At 36.3% G+C, this 13,117-nt stretch overlaps 2 protein-coding genes across 2 annotated transcripts; one reads left to right on the top strand and one right to left on the bottom strand.

Moving 5' to 3' along the window:
• Positions 1–6,888: 6,888 nt before the first annotated feature.
• LOC120151338 lies at positions 6,889–7,380 on the top strand. The gene is made up of 2 exons (XM_039163838.1): positions 6,889–7,221; positions 7,327–7,380. The coding sequence occupies exons 1-2, from the start codon at positions 6,889–6,891 to the stop codon at positions 7,378–7,380; spliced, it is 387 nt and encodes a 128-aa protein (XP_039019769.1).
• A 486-nt stretch (positions 7,381–7,866) lies between these two features.
• On the bottom strand, positions 7,867–11,197 carry LOC120151386 (protein AUXIN RESPONSE 4-like). Its single transcript, XM_039163869.1, has 2 exons — positions 10,004–11,197; positions 7,867–8,383 (listed from the first exon to the last, which is right to left on the bottom strand). The coding sequence occupies exons 1-2, from the start codon at positions 11,195–11,197 to the stop codon at positions 8,147–8,149; spliced, it is 1,431 nt and encodes a 476-aa protein (XP_039019800.1). The 3' UTR covers positions 7,867–8,146.
• Positions 11,198–13,117: the final 1,920 nt, after the last annotated feature.

Below are 13,117 nucleotides of genomic sequence, written 5' to 3'. Positions count from 1 at the left end.
CTTTATTCCAACAAGGTCTAGACATCGCCATTGAGGAAGAAAAGCTCGAATATATGAAGGAGAAAGAATGGGGAACAATCAATCGTTTGGCGTGCAGCACGATTCGATCTTGTCTTTCCAGGGAGCAGAAGTATGGCTACAAGAACGAGACTTCTGCAAGTAAGATGTGGAAAGCTTTGGAGAAAAAATTCCTGAAGAAAAGCTCTCAGAATCGTCTCCACATGAAGAAAAGATTGTTCAGATTTGATTATCAACCAAGCACCAGTATGAATGAACATATCACTGCGTTTAATGAGCTAGTGGAAGACTTATTGGGCATAGATGAAACCTTCAAAGATAAAGATTTGGCTTTGATGTTGTTGTCATCTCTTCCAGATGAATTTGAGCACCTTGAGACAACATTACTTCATGGTAAAGATAATGTTACCCTTAAAGATGTAACTGTTGCTTTGTATAGTTATGAACTCAGGAAGAAAACCAAGAAGGAGAGCAAGTACAAAGCAGCAGAGGCCATGGTGGCAAGAGGTCGCTCGAAAAGTCAAAAGCCAAAGTGGAGAGGGAGATCAAAGTCGAAGTCCAGACTGGGAAAAGATGAATGTGCCTTTTGTCATGAGAAATGCCATTGGAAGAAAGATTGTCTGAAGCTGAAGAAGAAAGGAAAAGCTACTCCAGATGCATGTGTTACAGAGCATGATGCACATGACTCTGACATATCATTGGTTGCTTCATCAACAACATTCCATTCCGATGAGTGGATATTAGATTCGGGTTGCACCTATCATATGTCCCCTAATCGGGAGTGGTTCTCCGATTTAGTGGAACTAAATGCAGGAGTTGTTTATATGGGCAATGACAATGCCTGTAAAACTATTGGGATAGGTTCAATTCGATTGAAGAATCAAGATGGATCAACCAGAGTTCTGACAGATGTCCGATACGTGCCCAGTTTGAAGAAAAATCTCATCTCGTTGGGAGCCTTAGAATCCAAAGGCTCAGTAGTCACTATGAGAGATGGAGTTTTAAAAGTCACATATGGAGCACTTGTGATGATGAAGGGCATCGGGAAAAATAATTTGTATTACTACCAAGGTAGTACAATTATTGGAGCAGTTGCAGCAGCTTCCGGAGGTGATGATTTGGACGCAACCCAGTTGTGGCATATGCGGTTGGGACATGCTGGAGAGAAATCCTTGCAAATTCTGGCAAAGAAAGGATTGTTGAAAGGTGCAAAGCCTTGCAAATTGAACTTTTGCGAGCATTGTGTTCTGGGAAAGCAGAAGAGAGGGAAGTTTGGCACCACTATACATAATACAAAAGGTATTGTAGATTATATTCACTCAGATGTATGGGGTCCTTCAAAGACATCGTCTTTGGGAGGAAACCATTATTTTGTAACTTTTGTAGATGACTTTTCCAAAATAGTTTGGGTGTATCCGATGAAGTCTAAAGATGAAGTGCTTCAAATTTTCCTGAAATGGAAAAATATGATCGAGAACCAGACTGGTAGAAAGATCAAACGTCTTAGGACAGACAATGGAGAGGAATATAAAAGTGACCCATTCTTTGATGTTTGCCATGAGTATGGTATTGTTTGGCACTTCACTGTTAGACATACACCACAACAGAATGGAGTGGCAGAGCGTATGAATCGAACACTATTGGAGAAAGTTCGATGTATGTTGTCTAATGCTGGGTTAGGCAAGGCATTTTGGGCTGAGGTTGTGACATATGCTGGCCATCTCATTAATCGTCTGCCGTTATCAGCGATAGGAGGAAAAACACCATTGGAGGTATGGTCTGGAAAACCTGCTACTGATTATGATTCCTTACATGTATTTGGATCAATTGCTTATTATCATGTGAAGGAATCTAAGCTTGATCCGAGAGCAAAGAAGGCTCTCTTTATGGGAATCACTCATGGAGTGAAGGGATTCCGCGTTTGGTGTTTAGACACCAAGAAGATAATTTGTAGCATAGATGTTACCTTTGATGAATCTGCCCTAGTAAAGAAGGTAACAAGTGAAGCTGTCTAGACAAGTAGTACTCCGCAGCAGGTGGAGCATACTCCAAAACAGGTGGAGTTTCAGCAGATGAAGATCCCAGAAGTTGATGCAGCTGATTCTTCAACTCCAATAGAAGAATCAGAAGATGAAGAGGTTCAAACCCCAAGAACCATTGGAGACACCAGAAACACTTGCAGTTACAAGGCCAATGAGAGAAATTCGTAGACCTGCTTGATTTGTTGATATGGTGGCCTATGCTCTTCCAGTTGTTGATGATGATATCCCTATCACTTACCAAGAAGCAATACAAAGCTTGGAAAGTGATAAGTGGAAAAGTGCCATGGATGAAGAAATGTAATCTCTCCAAAAGAACGACACTTGGAAACTGGCACAATTACCGAAATGTAAAAGAGCCATTGGATGCAAGTGGGTATTTGTAAAGAAAGATGGATCTCATAACAAGAAAGATGTTCGCTACAAGGCACGGTTGGTAGCTAAAGGCTACGCTCAAAAGGAAGGAATCGACTACAATGAAGTATTTTCCCCTGTTGTGAAGCATTCCTCCATTAGAATATTGTTGGCCTTGGTAGCACAGTTGAATTTGGAGCTAGCTCAACTTGATGTAAAGACGGCTTTCTTGCACAGTGATTTAGAAGAGGAGATCTATATGACACAGCCAAAAGGATACAAAGATGGTGGTTGTGAGAAATGGGTTTGTAAGCTGAACAAATCGCTATATGGATTGAAGCAATCTCTGAGACAGTGGTACAAGCGATTTGATAGCTTTATGAGGAGGCAAAAGTATAATAGAAGCAAATATGATCATTATGTGTATTTGCAAAAGCTCAAAGATGGATCTTTCATTTATCTTCTCTTGTACGTTGACGATATGTTGATCGCTTCGAAGAGTCAAAAGGAGATAGACAAATTAAAGGCTCAGTTGAATCAAGAGTTTGAGATGAAAGATCTAGGTGAGGCCAAGAAGATTTTTGGTATGGAGATAAGCAGAGATAGACAAAGAGGGAAACTTTGTTTAACACAGAAGTAGTATCTGAGAAAGGTATTACAATGTTTTGGCATGAATGAAAATACCAAACATGTAAGTATCCCATTGGCTTCTCATTTGAAACTTAGTTCTCAATTATCTCCTAAAACTAACGAAGAACGAGTGTATATGGCAAAAGTTCCATATGCTAATGCAGTTGGGAGCTTGATGTATGCAATGGTGTGTACGCGTCCTGACATTTCACAAGCAGTTGGAGTTGTGAGCAGGTACATGCATGATCCTGGAGAAGGACATTGGCAGGTTGTGAAATGGATTCTACGGTATCTCCAATAAACCGTGGATGTTGGTTTAGTTTTTGAACAGGATGAAGCACTTGGTCAGTGTATGGTTGGATATGTTGATTCCGATTATGCTGGTGATTTGGATAACCGTCGATCAACTATTGGGTATTTGTTTACTCTTGCTAAAGCCCCAGTAAGTTGGAAGTCTACATTGCAATCTACGGTGGCCTTGTCTACTACAGAGGCAGAATACATGGCAGTTTCAGAGGATGTAAAGGAAGCAATTTGGCTTAACGGGTTGATGGAAGACTTGGGAGTTGTTCAAAGTCACATTAGTCTCTATTGTGACAGTCAGAGTGCTATTCACTTAGCGAAAAATCAAGTCTACCATTCAAGGACTAAGCATATCGACGTGAGGTATCACTTTGTGCGAGAGATCTTTGAAGAAGGAAAGATTCTACTTCAGAAAATTGCGACATCAGAAAATCCTGCAGATATGATGACCAAGGTGGTAACAGTAATCAAATAGTAATCAAGTTCAATCATTGTTTGAACTTGATTAACATCCTGAAAGTATGAACACCTTCGGGTGTGTGGCGCTTGTGAGCGCAATTAGAGGCACTACAAATTTGGGGAGTTGAAGAAGTTGAGTAGGCTTGGTAATTTCAAGCCAAGGTGGAGATTTGTTAGATTTGTCTAGAAATTAAGTTGACAAGTTGGAAATTTCATCTTGGTTGGTGGCCAACTTATTGGAAATTTCATCTTGATTGGTGGCCAAACTTTGAACATGTGAATTTCATATTTGGTGGCTAACTTGTACACATTGGAAAATTCTTTGGTAGGTGGCCAAACTTTGAACATATTATTCTTGAAACTCAACTATAAATAGGCCTAAGTATTTCCATTAGAAATCATCCCAAAAACAAGTTCTCTCTTCCTCTTGTATTCTTCATTCTCCCACTTTAGGAATTCCAAAGAATTCCATTTGTTGTAATTTGGTGATATAATGAAGTTATCATCCGGTGTGGTGCCCGAGGAGTAGACGATATTCTCGTCGAACCTCGTAAATTTGGTGTGTTCTCTCCTTTATTGTTTTTTATTCGGTTCTTTTCCATTGTATTTCAATATTCAATAGTTTGACAGGTTTATCCGCTGTGCAACCTTTGGTGGTTTTAATCTTGACATTTTAGGTCAATTTTAAAACTACGTTCGTGTGGGAAATAACCCGTTTTCCCCAACAAGGCCATCCCCACGTTCCAAACCAAGCCTTCTCGAACCTCATTCCAGATAAGAGTAAGACCTCGTCAAAGTCGAGAACAACTAATTTTGTTGATTGAGTGGGGGATAACTTCAGACATTTTATACTTAGTGCGCAATAGTCTGGCCCAAAGGTGGTCACGGTTCCTCACTAAGCGGTAACCGACTTTCATGAGCAGTGCTTCATTTTGAGTATGAAGCAAGAGAAACCCAAGTCCGCCCTGAGTCGATGGTGAGCAAAGTAACTCCCAACGAACCAGGTTTATGTTTTGCTTCTCTTCTGTACTGCCCCAAACAAAGCTTCGGATAAGACGTTCAATCTCTTGGCACACTCCCTTAGGCAAATAGCAAGTCTACATCGCATGGGAAGGGATGGCTGCCAAAATTGGTTTAGCTATAACGATACGCCCTGTCATGGAGAGATGTTTAGCTTTCCACCCTGACAAGCGATCCCAGACTTTTTGAATTAGGTAGCGATAAGTTGCACAAGTTACCCGACGATGCAGAAGCGGAACTCCAAGATACCTTCCCAAATCATCAACACATGTAAATTGAAACCCCCGACTAATTTCGCCTTTCAAGGCTCCATCCACATTGTTCGAAAAGCAAATATTAGTCTTGGAGAGACCAACCTAATGCCCCAACGCATCGCGAAAATCTCCAATCACTCTCTTAATAACATCAAGCTGGTCTAGAGAAGCTTTAGCGAAAAGAATGAGATCGTCAGCGAAAAAAAGATGCGAGAGTTTCGGTCCCCCAAGGGATAAGCAAATTGGCTTCCAAGATTTATCATTCACAGCGCGTTGAATAGCTTGATAGAGCCTTTCCATGCACAAGACAAACAAGTAAGGTGATAAAGGGTCACTTTGGCGGATTCCTCTAGTCAGTTTGAAAGCCTAAGTCGCTTCACCAGTCCAAAGCACCTAAATGGAAACCGAGGAAACACAACACATAATCAGCTTTCGAAGGTCCGGGGGCAAGCCCGTATTTGAGCAAGGGCAAGAGGGGCAGTTGCCCGGAGCCTAAAATTGTAGAATTCATATTAATTAAAAATAATAAATTATTTGTTTAGTCACTCATCTATTATTTTATTTTTATTTTGGTTATTTAATTAATAATTTTTTAAAATTATACTCATCATTACATTTTAATTTTATTGATTATCCATCATTAAAAAATTAACAACATGTTTATATGATATTTTTAAATTATTTTTACTTTTCATTAAAATTGTACTTTTTTTGGCCATTAGAGATGCAACTGTTTAGGTCTCCCATTTTTTTATAGGCCCTTAATTTTTTTTTCATTCCCAATTTTTTTACATTTTTAATTAATGATCCTAAATTTTTCAATCTCACTTTGTACTTTTATAATTGAACTCCTAATTTTTTCAATCTCACTTTTTAACTTTATAATTGAGGCCCTTATTTTTTTAATCTTACTTTTTACCTTTATAATTGAGGTCTCTAATTTTTTTCAATCATACTTTTTACTTTTATAGTTTAAGGCCATAATTTAATCATTTTTATATGATCTATTAACGTAATATTAAATTAATTATTCAATGTATTATAATATACTTCCGTTTTCTAAGCGTCTATATTTTAGTTTCATTCACGACCTCGAAAATGTATTAGACGACTTTGTATTTATTAGATAGTTTATTAAATGTAATAAAATAATAATTTAAAAATAAATTTATTTATTTATTCTTGATCTTACAATTTAATTTTTTCGATACTTATTATTGGAGACCTAATTTTTATATTTGTCACACACCACTAAAATCTCATAAACGGTCTGTCCGAAGTATCCAATATCTAACCGAGGGAGCACATGAGTCGATTCTTTAAAAAAAATATGTTAATGCAATTTTCAGCTTACATAATATTCATTTAAGGTATTAAATTATGGAATTAAAAGGTAGATAATTCGGGATTGAGATTAGATTATGTCATAATGAGAGAGGTTAAGTTTACTTGACTTGAAGGTTAATAGAGATTTAATAAATATTAAAATTTAAAATTTGATTATTTAAATTAAAAAAACTATCATGAATCAACCGATCTTGGTAGTAAAGAAATTATTGTTATTTTTTGAGATCTCAAATTTTGAACGTCATAAATGTCATGATTTCTGGTCTATGGGAATTAACTCCACTTCAAGTTGGAGTTTTAAGAGACTTTTGAAACTCAGACCTGAGGCTCACCAAATTCTATCTTCAGGTGCTACAAAAGTCACTAAAATCTGAGATTCTATTCGGGAGAAGAAGGCAAAGGTCCCTTGGCAAAAACTGTTATGGTTTCCCCTGCACATTCCTAAACACAATCTGATAGCATGGATGGCTTTCCTTGATAAACTTCCAACAAATGACATACTTCAGCGAATGGGACTTATCAACGAAAGAATATGTGTACTCTGTAAATCTGAACAGGAAACAAGAGACCATTTATTTTTAAAATACCCAACTGCTGTTACAATTTGGACAACATTTTTCTCACTTTCTGGTTTACGTTTTACTGCTTGTTCATGGGAGGGGAAATCATTGCTTACTATGATCATGAAGATAGCTCTCAATGCTCTCATTTACACATTATGGGAAGAGAGAAACAAAAGGGTGTTCCAAAACCGAACAAGGTCTGCAGAAGCGATTCTTAAAGCTGTTAAAGATATTGTAAGCTTACAACTAAGCGGTAGGTCTATTAGTAGAGTCGATAATGTTAATATTTCTCTATGCAATCATTGGGATATAGTTGAACATTGATCTTCTTGTTTGTAGCTTGTTTTGTTTCGAACCTTGATGTATATTAAAGCAGATTCTGCTCTTGGATAATAATACCTGATTTATCCAAAAAAAAAATCAAATAATTGAGTATTATCTTTGTACATATATTACCTTATATTGTACTTACCCGTATTAATAAAACAAAACCCAAAATTATTATCAAATAAAATAACTTTAATCCCCTCTCCCTTGTTAGCTTCGCCATGATAGATGACTATCAAGGCTTAAACTATAATTGTTATTTTAATATCTTTCAAAAAAGACAATTGTTTGAAACTATATGGAACCGAACAACAGCCCATTAATAGTAATTTTATTGGACAACTAAACCCAAATTAAAAGAATATATTTTGGATGGCATTAGAGTCTTTTTACAGAAGAAACCCAGGTTACTATTGAGTAGAAGATTACTTCAGACCAAGGGAGAATAAGAAGATTACTTGACTATCCCTTTTTCTCAATAGCCCAAATTTAAGAATAATGAGCTCTTTGGGTCTAATTTATATAATTAAAAATATATATTAAACTCAAAAGTTACTCAAATCAAGCACTACAGTACTCAAGCCTTCAGTTGCTCAATTTCAAAATGCACCATAGCTTACTAAATTGGTGGGGGGGGGGGAAACAGATCCCCCTCCAACAAAAAACAGTTTTCTTTCCTAAATTGGAAAAAAAAAACGTCTCACAAGTTACAAACTTTAAGTTTAATGTAAGAAGGTTGAACAAACAGTAAGTACCTGAAAAACAGCAAAAAAATAGCACACATGGCAGATGATGGCACCCTTAGATCCATTGAAATAGGAGGAAACGCATCTCAACTGTCCCATGTGTGACCAAGCCCGTATGCATCCATGAATCCAGCTGCATGATCATGATCATGTCCATGACCATGATGGTGGTGGTGGTGGTGATGACGGTCAGAGTCTTTTGCTTCATCAAACATTTTCTGAATATGCTCAGGAATGGGTTCTTCCTCAACTTGTCTAACTGTTTTTGGCAATGAAGTTACAAACTGAGCTACATTCTCAGCTACTTCACCAGCAATACTTTCCTAAACATCACAAGCACACGGCAAACATGAATTCAAATGGCAGCAAATGCATGTAATATCAACTAACGCATGGAAGCCATCTAAGGAACTCGTTGATGCTCTTGAAAAAGATTTAAATTCCACAGGGTGGATGGATCAATGCTATGTTGGACTTGGTTAATGGCGATTACAAGTATGTATCTAACCTGAGTATGCTTAACTTTTTCTAAGCTATATATTCGGAGGAACATATTCTCAATATGCATGTTGGAATATGCGTAGAGCACAAGTGTTTAGAAGTTCGGATAACACAACACCTATGGTCCTAAAAGTTTGGAAGAATGCAGTTACCAACTGACACGCAGAGGGAGAACGGTATCAATTTGAACAACAAGAACATGAATCAGACTGTATGAAAAAAAACCAACCTATGTTGCTCCAACTTTTCATATGTTCTGAAGTACCTATGTCCATCACCAACATCCGATTCATACCCGGAAATGGCAATGGGGATATGCCCATCCAAGAACCCTCCAAATATAAGAAAACTGGGTAAAATTTTATCTGTCCTACACATACTCGTATGTGTATTTATGCTAGACTCTAGGTAACATAGGAACCAAGAACAAAAGTCAAGCAGGCATACAAATTTCTCAAAACTGAGCAAATGTCCCAATTTACAAGGTCAGTTTTTCATCTAATCAATTACAACCTTACTAATTTGGAAGACATTATTAGCAACCTTAACTAGCAACAGATTTCCCTTTTTTCTCAAGTAATTCAGTCACCATATTACATGGCCTATCCAGGTGTTGATTGCACTCTCAAGATATCAACTAAACAATCTACTAAATAAGTTCACGTTAATCAGTTATATACAAGAATTTACCAGGAATAGAAGTACAGAACATGGCTGTATATGAAAGCGAAATCAGAGGTCAAAATGTTAAGACACAAAAGTTGAAAGAATGTTCACGATATATCTTACTGACTTTGGCATGAGTGTTGGGCATGTGTATGGAAAAATACTCAATTTTTTCTTAGTTTTTTTTTTTCATGTATTTTTTTTAACAATACTTTTTTCATGTATTTTGAATGTTCATGTAAGGTCATATCCCCATATCCATATCTAAAGGTGTGCAGGATACGGGTGTGTGTCAAGTAAAATGATGAATCAAAGCAACATACATCTTGGTTTAAATTCCACAACCTAAATTTGGAAGAATGCAGTAACCAAGCAACGTGCAAATTAAGAGAAAATGACATCAATTTGAACTAAAGAGTAAACAACTCAAAGGTATGCAAAGAACCTAGAACAAATTATTGCAAATATCAAAGGAAAACAATCTATTAAAGACATACAAACAATCAACATACAAGAATTAGCCAACGGTATAACATGGCTGCATATATTCAGAGCATATGGTAGCAAAGATCAGAGGCCAAAAGAGACTTAAAATCTGACTTTTCCTCACTGATAATTTGATTCAAACAAGCCACAATCAATCACAAATTCAGTCAAGAGCGTACCTAAAAGCATTGTAAAGCAGCTATATTTTGATAATTCTTATATGTAATTATGTAATAATGTAAAACAATAACAACAGAACTAATATGTCGAAAGAGTCAATGAACCCATACCTGAGGCCACCTCCCACCAAAATGAGTGACAAATTTTGCACCAGGAAGTGCTTCGGCAATTCGTTTGCCCTCTTTACTCCATTCATCTGACCAGTCATTAGACCAAAGTACCTGCATTGGCATACCTTTTATACCATCCAAACCTCCCCATTCTTCTACATTAAAACTATGATTCAGCTTCTTCTCGATCCCCACAACAGCTTTTCTAGCCTCCCACCCCTTTAAAAGATATCTATGTGCTTCCAACTCCGACTGGTTAATCCCCTTTGTGCAACACAAGTTTATAAACCTTGCATAAACAAATGAAAACCTCAACACAATCTCATTAACCACAGGAATGTTCAGAACCCATGTAGGTAAAGCTGGTTTTAGTCCGGTATCAATAAGAGTTATGCTTCTAATGAACCTTGAATTCTCAGAAATCCAATTTGCAGCCATAAGAAAAGCAGAATCATGTAAAACCAAATGCACCGGAGCTAACCCCATCGTTCCTATAACTTGGCCCATAACACTCCCCATCTCTTCACTTCCGATCTCAATCACATTAACACTCTTTTTAACCAATACTCTAGATTTTATCTCTTCATAAGGCAGTTCACCAGTTTCAACCATTTGATCAAAAGCCCAAAACACACCCTTTTCTTGGATCAAGCTATAAACTTCCTTGAACCTCCCCAAAATTCCATTTGTCCCTTCTTCAACCTCTACCCTAGATTTATCTGAAAACCCATTTCCGGGTAAATCAAGGGCTATAACATGAACTCCTTTTGAGCCTAATACCTTTATCATTTCCCTATAGGAATAAGAACTCAGTCCCAACCCATGAACGACCATAACATTCTCAGATGACGACAACTGACCATTTTCAGAAACAAAAACCTCAATCGGAGATTGGTTTGGAGACGTTTGCACCTTGATGATTCTGCCATTTGAGTAGTGTAGGCGTAGGGGGTAGGGCAAAGAAAGGAACCAGGATTTGGGGTCTTGTGGGGACAAAGATGAAAAGGAGACGAAGAGGAAAGTGATGAGAGAGATACCGAAGGTGAAATAGAACCAGAAGGCAAAGGGATTTTGGGTTTGGGTGTTTATGGTAGGCTTTGGAGTTGATTTTGAAGGTTCCGGGGTTGGATTTTTGGGGATTTTCTGGTTTTCTTTTGGTGATTCTGGCTCTACCTCTTCTGTTATGATCGCCATTAGACAAGCATCAAATGTAAACTTCAACTTCAAGATCTAATCTTTGTAGCACAACGCACCTTTTTAAAAAGAAGAGGGTAAATTTTGAGATTTGAGATAAAGCTGGATGTCCACTTTAATAAAGCAAGTCTTTCTTCATTCTTTAACGGCAACGTGTTATTCTTTCTGGTTTCTCAGAACGGCACCCTTAGCTTTCGGGTTTTTGCTCGTATTGCCGCGACACAGATCAAAATATTTTGGTGAAAATATCATTTAATTTCCTCGTAATTTCAAATTGGATAAATTCATCCTTTTCAGATAAGGAAGACTAATTTTATCTAAATCAATTTTAAAGTCAATAATTAAAATAATTAATCACGATTTTAATGTATTTGTTAATTTCAGATAATTTTGACATAATTTATATTTTTTTGGAAATGTTAAAAAGGCATATTATTTTAATTCTTTTAAATTAAAACTAGATTAATTATATACATATTTAAAATAATACTTATTATTATATGAATCATATATATATATATTGTGTAATATAAACGTTAAATGAAAATCTGGTTTAATGGTTAGAGCATCCAAACTTTTCCTCAGCTTCTCACAACTGATTTCTTAACACTTATCATCATTTAATTGAAAGTTTAATTTTTTTTAAAATTAAATTAGAATTAAAATTAAGTTAATAAAATGTATAAATAATAAGAACCAAATATATAATTATATTAAATTTATTAATTATCACATCAATTTTTTAGTCAAATATTAGCGACAAACAATTTAATTCTATAATTTAAATTGTTTTTTTAATGTTGAAAGAGAAAACACAATTAACTCCTATCTTTCTACATGCCATGAGAGTGCTGTCCTCACTTCCTCGTGCACCAAATCTGCAACAGTCACTGGTGGATCCTGGTAGCTAATAAACGCAGGAAAGCTTGTTCAAGCCAGTCGTGCTATACGATCTGCAATCCGATTCCTTTCTATAGGAACATATAAGAAAATTGTCCGTTCTTCATTGTGAAGCTGCAAATGTGGTGGACCAGTGCGAGTGTAACCGGACTCCCTTAGGAATCCTTAATCGCATCCATAAAATTAAAAGATCGATAATTAAATTAAAATTGTCTTAATTAAATCATCATAGCTATAATTTATTTTAATTTTTAATATAAAACAATAAAAGCTACAAATGCATTACAAGTTACAACAGAGAGTTGAGAGACTGATATCAAATATGAGTTGAATATATTATACATATAGCGATTGGAAACAATAATTCTTTCGACTGCAATTTTTATTGATCAACTTGAATAGGCAATAAGGAATGGCTTTGTTTTCCTCCATCTTTTCCTACCTCAACACGTGGCACCCGGCTTATAACATTCTCTGTGATATTTGATCGGATTTCGACAGTTCGGCATACATGTCGGAAATGACTTTTCCGAAGCATACGTTTGAGTTTTCCGTATATTTGAAAAATTATATTCTTATACTTTGCCACTCTGCATGCATCAAACACAAATACGAGTGGACACTAGAGCAATAGGAATTATGAATTTAGTGATCTGAAAATGAAGAAAGACAGAGAAATAGAAGGAGAAATAACCTGGATACCCTGAGATGCAGCCCAACCTCTCAAGACATCAGGTTCCACTGCAACTATTGTTGCAGAAGACGGTTATCGAATAAAGCAAAATCACAACTGATAATTTGAGAAAATAAAAATGAAGATAAAAGAGACACAAAATGTACGTGGAAAACCCCTAAATAATATAGGATAAAAACCACGGGCAACGGTAGAAGAATTTCACTATGAGAAAATAGGAATTACAACTTCTCTCAATCTACCAAGGAGAAAGCAATGATAATTCTCTCTTGATAAAAAAGGAGAAAACAACTCTCAATAAACTCTCTAAATTCTCTCTAGTATTG

Source organism: Hibiscus syriacus, unplaced genomic scaffold (genome assembly GCF_006381635.1).
Source record: "Hibiscus syriacus cultivar Baekdansim isolate YM2019G1 unplaced genomic scaffold, ASM638163v2 tig00111053_pilon, whole genome shotgun sequence".
In the NCBI taxonomy this organism is placed as follows: domain Eukaryota; kingdom Viridiplantae; phylum Streptophyta; class Magnoliopsida; order Malvales; family Malvaceae; genus Hibiscus; species Hibiscus syriacus.
The sequence above is the reverse complement of the archived record's forward strand: the minus strand, read 5'-3'. Positions and strand labels throughout refer to the sequence as shown.